This window comes from Hyla sarda, chromosome 12 (assembly GCF_029499605.1).
Source record: "Hyla sarda isolate aHylSar1 chromosome 12, aHylSar1.hap1, whole genome shotgun sequence".
Taxonomy (NCBI): domain Eukaryota; kingdom Metazoa; phylum Chordata; class Amphibia; order Anura; family Hylidae; genus Hyla; species Hyla sarda.
Genome location: NC_079200.1, coordinates 26,302,728 through 26,314,819, shown reverse-complemented (window position 1 = coordinate 26,314,819; position 12,092 = coordinate 26,302,728). Strand labels below are relative to the sequence as shown.

Below are 12,092 nucleotides of genomic sequence, written 5' to 3'. Positions count from 1 at the left end.
GCTAAAACCGGCAGGGTGTAGTCCCTTCAGTGAACTTCTTATTTTGACACCGTCCTCAAGTAGCTCAAAGATCTTTTCCCATGGGAACTACATTGTTATAAGAATTGACATCTCCTTGGAACCTAATACTTATTATCATAAGAAGCAGATTTGCTCATGACATCCTACCCATAAAAATGCACATATACCACATTCACCTGTCCTCAGAAAACAGATGATACTTAAGGTGTAATGAATAGCTGGGGGGCCTTATGTACAGTATTTAGGACTGTGACAGGCACCCCTCTGATGTTGACATCCCTATTGTCCGGGCGCTCGTTGACCTGACACTTTGGCAGATTACGTATTCTCTATTGGTCCTTGTCCACACAATGTTTCTCAGGAGCCTGTCTGTCAGGGTGCTCAGCGAGTGAATATGTGTATTTGTGTAGCGCCAAAACCTGTTCCAGGGTGAGGTACATTCAGCAAATAAACTTGAGGTGCGGGGACTGTGTCAGGTATAATGTTGCATTATCCTGATGTCATCCATTTTCATGTCATGCAATTCACTACTCGCCTTACATTAAAAGCTGAGGTAAACAGGTCATACGTGGGGTATTCATGCTTCCTGCTTACATAAACCTCCTAAAATAAATTCCTGTCATTTATTTTTGCTTACATCACATCTTTACTTGGAGCTTAAAGGGGTACTCCGCCCCTAGACATCTTATCCCCTATCCAAAGGACCCCCGCAATTTTGGCTGCGGCACCCCAGACATCCGGTGCACAGAGGGAACTTCGCTCCATGCCGGATGAATGGCGATGCAGGGCGGAGGCTTGTGACGTTACAGACACGCCCCCTCAATGCAAGTCGATGGGAGGGGGCGTGACTGTCGTCACGCCCCCTCCCATCGACTTGCATTGAGGGGGCGCGGCCATGGTCACGAGCCTCCAGGGCTGCACCCGACGCTCTAAACGGGGTTCCCCAGCGGCAGGACCCCCGTGATCAGACATCTTATAAGATTTCTAGGGGAGGAGTACCCCTTTAAGTTTAGTCCCTTGAGCCCAATGAGCTTTGAAACCTTTTAAATAAATCCTAAATGTCATAATTACATTGTAACTCACTACTACCCTATATTAAAACCTAAAATAAACCTAAATAAACTTAAAATAAATTCTTGTCTTAGTCTTGTTTATTTTTGCTTACATCACATCTTTACTTGGAGTTTAAAGGGGTACTCCGCCCCTAGACATCTTATCCCCTATCCAAAGGAAAGGGGATAAGATGTCTGATCGCAGGGGACCCCGCGGCTGTGGCACCCCAGACATCCGCTGTGCAGAGCGAACTTCGCTCCGTGCCAGATGACTGGCGATGCGGGGCGGAGGCTTATGACATCACAGCCACGCCCCCTCAATGCAAGTCGATGGGAGGGGGCGTGACGACTTGCATTGAGGGGGAGCGGCCGTGGCGTCACGAGCGTCCAGTGCTGCACCTGATGCTCTTAACAAAAGCCAGGTACAGCAGGGAGATCACGGGGGTCCCCAGCGGCAGGACCCCTGCGATCAGACATCTTATAAGATGTCTAGGGGAGGTGTACCCCTTTAAGTTTAGTCCCTTGATCCCAATGAGCTTTGAAACCTTTTAAATAAATCCTAAATGTCATAATTACCTTGTAACTCACTACTACCCTATATTAAAACCTAAAATAAACCTAAATAACCCTAAAATAAATTCTTGTCTTATTCTTGTTTATTTTTGCTTACATCACATCTTTACTTGGAGTTTAAAGGGGTACTCTGCCCCTAGACATCTCATCCCCTATCCAAAGAATAGGGGATAAGATGTCTGATCGCAGGGGACCCCCGCAATTTTGGCTGCGACGCCCCAGACATCCGGTGCACAGAGGGAACTTCGCTCCATGCCGGATGAATGGCGATGCAGGTCGGAGGCTTGCGACGTCACAGCCACGCCCCCTCAATGCAAGTCGATGGGAGGGGGCGTGACTGTCGCTGCACCCGACGCTCTAAACAAAAGCCAGGTACAGCAGGGAGATCACGGGGTTCCCCAGCGGCAGGACCCCCACGATCAGACATCTTATAAGATGTCTAGGGGAGGTGTACCCCTTTAAGTTTATTCCCTTGATCCCAATGAGCTTTGAAACCTTTTAAATAAATCCTAAATGTCATAATTACATTGTAACTCACTACTACCCTATATTAAATCCTAAATAAACATAAAATAAATTATTTTCTTATTCTTGTTTATTTTTGCTTACATCACATCTTTACTTGGAGTTTAAAGGGGTACTCCGCCCTTAGACATCTCATCCCCTATCCAAAGAATAGGGGATAAGATTTCTGATCGCAGGGGACCCCGCGATCTCGGCTGCGGCACCCCAGACATCCGGCGCTGCACCCGACGCTCTAAACGAACACCATGTGCAGCAGGGAGATCGCGGGGGTCCCCATCGGCGGGCTCCCCGCGATCAGACATCTTAGAAGATTTCAAGGGGAGAAGAACTCCTTTAAGTTTATTCCCTTGATCCCAATGAGCTTTGAAACCTTTTAAATAAATCCTAAATGTCATAATTACATTGTAACTCACTACTACCCTATTAGAAAACCTAAAATAAATACTATAAGAAATAAAGGGTTTGTCAGGTTTATACCTACAGGGAATACTTATAGGGAATTATCTGGTGGTGGGCCTTCAGAGATTTTTGGGGAGATTTATCAAAACCTATGGAGAGGCAAAGTTACCCAGTTGCCCATAGCAACCAATCAGATCATTTTATTTTTCACATGCCTTGTTAAGAATGAAAGAAGCGATCTGATTGGTTGCTATGGGCAACTGGGTAACTTTGCCTCTCCATAGGTTTTGATAAATCTCCCCCTATATCTTTTATTCAAAGCAGCGAGAAGAACCCAATATGTTTGCGGTTGTGAACTGTGCAATACTTAAACTCGCCTCTGGTGGTGCTGTAGGTAGTGATCAAGTATTCTTCTAAGGCTGGGTTCACACCACGTTCCTGCAATACAGTTCCCGTATCAGGTTTTTGATTAGAAAAACAGATTCCTCAAAACCGGACAAAACTGTATCAAAACGTATATACAAATTTTAATCCGTATACGGTTTGAAAAATGACGTCCGTTTGCATCCGTTTTTTAAGAAACAAAAACGTATACGTTTTTAACTTTTCACTCCATTATGAATAAAGTTTCACTTGTTTGATTGAAAAATTCCAAGAAAAAAAACTGTGTAAAGTCAAAAACCGTATCGTGAAAACCAGATGGAACAGTACGCACATACGATTCTGTACGATTCCCATTGACTTCCATGTTAGAAAAAAAAAAAACATATACGTTTCAATTCGGTTTTTCTCCAAGACCAAAAACCGTGGTAGGCTACGATTTTGGGTACGGGAAAAAAACGGGCAAAACGGACACAACCGGATGCATAATGGAGAGTCACTCCAAATGGTTTTCAATACGGTTCAAATTGAAAAGGTATACGGGAACTGTATTTGAAAAACGTGGTGTGAACCCAACCTAACAGTGAGAAGGGAGATGCAGGAAAACATGTGGGGGAGATTTATCAAAACCTGACCAGAATAAAAATTCTTTGCCCATAACAACCAATCAGATCGTTTTTCAGAGACCTTTTCAAAAATGAAAGAAGTGATCTGATTGGTTGCTATGGGCAACTCAGCAACTTTTCCTCTGGACAGGTTTTGATAAATCTCCCCGTAACCGCCCCCCTCCCCCCCGTTGTTCCGCACCAGAATGATAAAATAAAAAGCTTACATAACTGAAGATTTGAATCTTCAACAAAGCAAGAATTTGTATTCCGCCCTCCTGGTGCCGGACAATGGGGTTTATTTGCTAACGTGATCCCGACTCTTTTTTGTCGGGTTTTTAGCATCCAAATTGTGTTCCACGTATCATGCGAAACAATTTGTGACCAAAAAAAACAAAACCCTCCATTTTACAAGAAAAATGAAAAAGTGGGCGTGGTCCCAACAAAAGGGGCATGTCCTCAACAGTTTTGAAAAATCCCAACAACCAGAAAACTTGACAGATCAGAGCATGTGTAAAAAAAAAAAAGCAAAATGTAGGGAAAAGTGCAAAATGTAGGGAAACCTTAGTAGGGAGGGGCCTTGGGAAAATTCCTGTCGGAAATCAAAACCCACAAAGAAAATTACACAATACTCTTTGTAAATAAACTCCAATATGTGTCCCTGCGTGTCGTTCGTGAAGCCGGAAGCAGAGGTGGAGGTGGGCTGTAATCACTATAGAACAGGGACAGTGGGGAGGTCTTTCCTCTATATGTTGGGATTAGGATTTTAACTGTATTTTTTATCAGGTTAATACAATTCTGAATTCTTAGCCAATAACGTGAAAATTTGTTGCACGAAAGTGATTCTGGTGACTGTCACGCTTACCACAATGGGTTACACTCCACCAAGTGCAACAATGGATCAAGGCGTAGAAATCTAAGAAAATGAGGTGTCCGCAGCCACTCCACGTCTCGTAAAGTACAGATGCAACAGGGGTGGAAACTCCAAGGTGTAGACGGGATACAGGGCGCTCGACAACCAGGTAGCTAGACCATACGTTTATTCAATCATAATGCAACGCGTTTCACAGCACAGCTGCTTCATCAGGCATGCCTGATGAAGCAGCTGTGCTGTGAAACGCGTTGCATTATGGGTGAATAAACGTATGGTCTAGCTACCTGGTTGTCGAGCGCCCTGTATCCCGTCTACACCTTGGAGTTTCCACCCCTGTTGTATCTAGCCAATAACATGGCATTATTTTTACACAATACCAATAATGACTGGCTTTCTGTTTTATCTTCCTCAGAAGACAAGCAGCAATGTTTTGAAGTTCCCTACAACAGTCTCTTGTATGACAAAGATCACGATCTGGTTGCTCAAAGGATGCTGGAGCAGAATATAGGTCCAATGGCCTACTTTGGTCCAGGGGTTCTACGTCCTGTAATTCACACTCCGTCCACTCCCTCTGTAGAAATGGTGCCTGTTATTAGCAGCATTTACCCACTGCCACTCACACATGTTGATATCCCCAATGGTCACTTGCCCCCTCAACCTCTCAGGGAAAAGAAGCCAGTTCGAGAACATGGCCTATCCCCAGGCACCAATGCTCATGACTCAACTGACACAGAAAGCAGCCACGAAGAAAGACCACCTTATCCACCCAACCGAAATGCTACTGCAGTGCAGACAAACAGTGGACTTCAACCACCCAAGGAGCATGCTAGGTTCTCTGAGCTCCTGAAACATACAGGGCTATCTCAGCGTGACCTTCTGGAGCTGTTAAGCAAAGACGGGTTCCCAATGGGGGTCTACCGTTGTGACCACTGTTATGTCTTCTTTCTGGATTACGTCATGTTCACCATCCACATGGGATGCCATGGATTTCGAGACCCCTTTGAATGCAATATGTGTGGACATCAAAGCCAGGACCGTTATGAGTTCTCGTCTCATATTGCACGTGGTGAACACCGACTTTGAAGTAGCCCGTTTTATTCGTTGTTCTATGATCATGTTGAATCAATAATCCATATATATATAAATATAAATGAAGAGTATGTAGTAATACGGGCTCCTTAAAAGCTTTCATGGGACTGACTGCATTTTTTTTTACATTACTATTTAAATCCATTGCTGTGTTAAAGCCTTAAAGGGGTACTCTGCTGCTCAGCATTTGGAACAAACTGTTCCAAACGCTGGAGAAGGGTGCTGGTGACATCAATGCCCCGCCCCCTCATGCAGTCACGCCCCGCCCCCTCAATGCAAGTCTATGGGAGGGGGCGTGACGGCCGTCACGCCCCCTCCCATAGACTTGCATTGAGGGGGCGGGGCGTGAAGTCATGAGGGGGCGGGCTGTAAAAGTTAGACGTACTGAAAAAACTTTTGCGGTACTCAATTTTTATTGTTTGTTTAATATTTTTGTGTTTTGATATTTTACCCATTGTGTAAACCAGAAGGTTGTTTACATTTTACTATGAAAAAGTTGTTTTGAAGCCAACAAATTGTTTGACTCTTCTTTGCTGGGTAAACTTAGATGTCGTATTATTAAAGTCATTCTGCTGCCAAGAGAAAACCCACTTGGGGCTGGAAATGTGAACTAACATTATCCTTCACCTCCTGTGTATTATATAATACTAACTCTGGAGACCCCCGTAAGTATTACACTATACACTAAAGCAGGTACCGGATGACACTATACACTAGAGCAGGTACCGGATGACACTATACACTAAAGCAGGTACCGGATGACACTATACACTAGAGCAGGTACCGGATGACACTATACACTAAAGCAGGTACCGGATGACACTATACACTAAAGCAGGTACCGGATGACACTATACCCTAAAGCAGGTACCGGATGACACTATACCCTAAAGCAGGTACCGGATGACACTATACACTACAGCAGGTACCAGATGACACTATACACTAAAGCAGGTATCGGATGACACTATACACTAAAGCAGGTACTGGATGACACTATACACTAAAGCAGGTACCGGATGACACTATACACTAAAGCAGGTACCGGATGACACTATACACTAAAGCAGGTACCGGATGACACTATACACTAAAGCAGGTACCGAATTACAATATACACTAAAGCAGGTACCGGATGACACTATACACTAAAGCAGGCACCGGATGACACTATACACTAAAGCAGGTACCGAATTACAATATACACTAAAGCAGGTACCGGATGACACTATACACTAAAGCAGGTACCGAATTACAATATACACTAAAGCAGGTACCGGATGACACTATACACTAAAGCAGGCACCGGATGACACTATACACTAAAGCAGGTACCGAATGACACTATACCCTAAAGCAGGTAACCGATAACACTATACACTAAAGCAGGTAACGGATGACACTATACACTAAAGCAGGTACCGGATGACACTATACACTAAAGCAGGTACCGGATGACACTATACACTAAAGCAGGTACCGGATGACACTATACACTAAAGCAGGTACCGGATGACACTATACACTAAAGCAGGCACCGGATGACACTATACACTAAAGCAGGTAACGGATAACACTATACACTAAAGCAGGTAACGGATGACACTATACACTAAAGCAGGTACCGGATGACACTATACAATAAAGCAGGCACCGGATGACACTATACACTAAAGCAGGTACCGGATGACACTATACGCTTAAGCAGGTACCGGATGACACTATACGCTAAAGCAGGTACCGGATGACACTATACGCTTAAGCAGGTACCGGATGACACTATACGCTACAGCAGGTACCGGATGACACTATACGCTACAGCAGGTACCGGATGACACTATACACTAAAGCAGGTACCAGATTACACTAAAGCAGGTACCGGATGACACTATACACTAAAGCAGGTACCGGATGACACTATACAATAAAGCAGGCACCGGATGACACTATACACTAAAGCAGGTACCGGATGACACTATACGCTTAAGCAGGTACCGGATGACACTATACGCTAAAGCAGGTACCGGATGACACTATACGCTTAAGCAGGTACCGGATGACACTATACGCTACAGCAGGTACCGGATGACACTATACGCTACAGCAGGTACCGGATGACACTATACGCTACAGCAGGTACCGGATGACACTATACGCTTAAGCAGGTACCGGATGACACTATACACTAAAGCAGGTACTGGATGACACTATACACTAAAGCAGGTACCGGATGACACTATACGCTAAAGCAGGTACCGGATGACACTATACACTAAAGCAGGTACCGGATGACACTATACACTAAAGCAGGTATCGGATGACACTATACACTAAAGCAGGTACCGGATGACACTATACACTAAAGCAGGTACCGGATTACACTATGCACTACAGCAGGTACCGGATGACACTATGCACTACAGCAGGTACCAGATGACACTATACACTAAAGCAGGTACCGGATGACACTATACACCAAAACAGGTACCGGATGACACTATACACTACAGCAGGTACCGAATGACACTATACCCTAAAGCAGGTAACGGATAACACTATACACTAAAGCAGGTAACGGATGACACTATACACTAAAGCAGGTACCGGATGACACTATACACTAAAGCAGGTACCGGATGACACTATACACTAAAGCAGGTACCGGATGACACTATACACTAAAGCAGGTACCGGATGACACTATACACTAAAGCAGGTACCGGATGACACTATACACTAAAGCAGGTACCGGATGACACTATACACTAAAGCAGGTACCGGATGACACTATACACTAAAGCAGGTACCGGATGACACTATACACTAAAGCAGGTACCGGATGACACTATACACTAAAGCAGGTACCAGATTACACTAAAGCAGGTACCGGATGACACTATACACTAAAGCAGGTACCAGATGACACTATACACTAAAGCAGGTATCGGATGACACTATACACTAAAGCAGGTACCGGATGACACTATACACTAAAGCAGGTACCGGATGACACTATACACTAAAGCAGGTACCGGATGACACTATACACTAAAGCAGGTACCGGATGACACTATACACTAAAGCAGGTACCGGATGACACTATACACTAAAGCAGGTACCAGATTACACTAAAGCAGGTACCGGATGACACTATACACTAAAGCAGGTACCGGATGACACTATACAATAAAGCAGGCACCGGATGACACTATACACTAAAGCAGGTACCGGATGACACTATACGCTTAAGCAGGTACCGGATGACACTATACGCTAAAGCAGGTACCGGATGACACTATACGCTTAAGCAGGTACCGGATGACACTATACGCTACAGCAGGTACCGGATGACACTATACGCTAAAGCAGGTACCGGATGACACTATACACTAAAGCAGGTACCGGATGACACTATACACTAAAGCAGGTACCGGATGACACTATACACTAAAGCAGGTTTCGGATGACACTATACACTAAAGCAGGTACCGGATGACACTATACACTAAAGCAGGTACCGGATGACACTATACACTAAAGCAGGTACCGGATGACACTATACACTAAAGCAGGTACCGGATGACACTATACACTAAAGCAGGTACCGGATGACACTATACACTAAAGCAGGTACCGGATGACACTATACAATAAAGCAGGCACCGGATGACACTATACACTAAAGCAGGTACCGGATGACACTATACACTAAAGCAGGTACCGGATGACACTATACACTAAAGCAGGTACCGGATGACACTATACACTAAAGCAGGTACCGGATGACACTATACACTAAAGCAGGTACCGGATGACACTATACACTAAAGCAGGTACCGGATGACACTATACACTAAAGCAGGTACCGGATGACACTATACAATAAAGCAGGCACCGGATGACACTATACACTAAAGCAGGTACCGGATGACACTATACACTAAAGCAGGTACCGGATGACACTATACGCTACAGCAGGTACCGGATGACACTATACGCTAAAGCAGGTACCGGATGACACTATACGCTTAAGCAGGTACCGGATGACACTATACACTAAAGCAGGTACTGGATGACACTATACACTAAAGCAGGCACCGGATGACACTATACGCTTAAGCAGGTACCGGATGACACTATACACTAAAGCAGGTACCGGATGACACTATACGCTACAGCAGGTACCGGATGACACTATACGCTAAAGCAGGTACCGGATGACACTATACGCTTAAGCAGGTACCGGATGACACTATACACTAAAGCAGGTACTGGATGACACTATACACTAAAGCAGGTACCGGATGACACTATACGCTAAAGCAGGTACCGGATGACACTATACGCTTAAGCAGGTACCGGATGACACTATACACTAAAGCAGGTACCGGATGACACTATACACCAAAGCAGGTACCGGATGACACTATACGCTAAAGCAGGTACCGGATGACACTATACACTAAAGCAGGTACCGGATGACACTATACGCTAAAGCAGGTACCGGATGACACTATACGCTTAAGCAGGTACCGGATGACACTATACACTAAAGCAGGTACCGGATGACACTATACACTAAAGCAGGTACCGGATGACACTATACACTAAAGCAGGTACCGGATTACGGTAGAAAACAGACATGGTGCACATCTACAATCTTGTATAATGATCTAATTGCTTCTCCGCATAATATCAAAAACTAACAGGTTGTTAGTATATACGTTATGATCAAAAAGTACAAAGCCCACTCGCCATGTCAACGCCACCTATTTAGAGTGGGTCCCTAACATCCCTAGCATAAAATGGTGTAGCACTGGGCGGCGACCACCACCGCCGCGACACCAGTGCCCACAGGGGGAACGACCCACTGGCAGAGCGGCCACAATGCCACTCAAACCAGTCCATGTGTCGCACCTCCCCGCAGACACGGCGCTACGGCAGCAACGGACGCCGCACAGCACCACACCAGTGTGAACAGGATGTTACAGCTCACTTACCAAGCTCTCCCCCCTTCAAACTGGGAGGCTGCCAGGAAAGAAAAGGCCCATGTGTAGCTAACTACTACTTATATAGGGTTGGGCTGAGGGGGTGGGGAAGAGTGCAGACAACATGTAAAAAAAAAAAAAAAAGAGGGGATAGAAAACACAATGTGAATTCAGGTAGAAAACAGACATGGCGCACATCTACAATCTTGTATAATGATCTAATTGCTTCTCAGCATAATATCAAAAACTAACAGGTTGTTAGTATATACGTTATGATCAAAAAGTACAAAGCCCACTCACCACGTCAAGGCCACCTATTTAGAGTGGGTCCCTAACATCCCTAGCATAAAATGGCGTAGCACTGGGCGGCGACCACCACCGCCGCGACACCAGTGCCCACAGGGGGAACGACCCACTGGCAGAGCAGCCCCAATGCCACTCAAACCAGTCCATGGGTCGCACCTCCCGCAGACACGGCGCCACGGCAGCAAGATTGTAGATGTGCGACCATGCCTGTTTTTTCTACCTGAATTCACTTTGTGTTTTCTATCCCCTTCTTTTTTTTTTCTTTTTGAACATGTGTCTGCACTCTTCCCACCCCCTCAGCCCAAACTTATATAAGTAGTAGTTAGCTACACAAGGGCCATTTCTTTCCTAGCAGCCTCCCAGTCTGACTGGGAGAGCATGGTAAGTGAGCTATAACACCTTGTTCACACTGGTGTGGTGCTGTGCGGCGTCCGTTGCCGCCGTGGCGCCGTGTCTGTGGGGGGGTGCGGCCCATAGACTGGTTTGAGTGGCATTGGGGCCGCTCTGCCAGTGGGTCATTCCCCCCCCCCTGTGGGCACTGGTGCCACGGCGGTGGTGGTCGCCGCCCGGTGCTACGCCATTTTATGCTAGGGACATTAGGGACCCATTCTAAATAGGTGGCCTTGACGTGGCGAGTGGGCTTGTACTTTTTGATCAAAAATGTATCATAACAACCTGTTAGTTTTTGATATTATGCTGAGAAGCAATTAGATCATTATACAAGATTGTAGATATGCACCATGTCTGTTTTTTCTACCTGAATTCACAGGTACCGGATGACACTATACAGTAAAGCAGGTACCGGATGACACTATACAGTAAAGCAGGTACCGGATGACACTATACAGTAAAGCAGGTACCGGATGACACTATACACTAAAGCAGGTACCGGATGACACTATACACTAAAGCAGGTACCGGATGACACTATACACTACAGCAGGTACCGGATGACACTATACACTACAGCAGGTACCGGATGACACCATACAGTAAAGCAGGTACCGGATGACACTATACACTAAAGCAGGTACCGGATGACACTATACACTAAAGCAGGTACCGGATGACACTATACACTAAAGCAGGTACCGGATGACACTATACACTAGAGCAGGTACCGGATGACACCATACAGTAAAGCAGGTACCGGATGACACTATACACTAAAGCAGGTACCGGATGACACTATACACTAAAGCAGGTACCGGATGACACTATACACCAAAGCAGGTACCGGATGACACTATACACCAAAGCAGGTACCGGATGACACTAT

General features: G+C 45.4%; 1 protein-coding gene across 3 annotated transcripts in view; it reads left to right on the top strand.

Moving 5' to 3' along the window:
* The window catches only part of IKZF3 (IKAROS family zinc finger 3), a 136,337-nt gene extending 130,564 nt beyond the window's left edge, over window positions 1–5,773 (top strand). For all 3 annotated transcript variants that reach the window (XM_056547762.1, XM_056547760.1, XM_056547761.1), the window contains one exon: window positions 4,843–5,773. In XM_056547762.1, coding sequence (XP_056403737.1) covers window positions 4,843–5,513 — 671 coding nt within the window. In that variant the 3' untranslated portion in view covers window positions 5,514–5,773. The remainder of the gene's footprint in view (window positions 1–4,842) is intronic.
* Window positions 5,774–12,092: the final 6,319 nt, after the last annotated feature.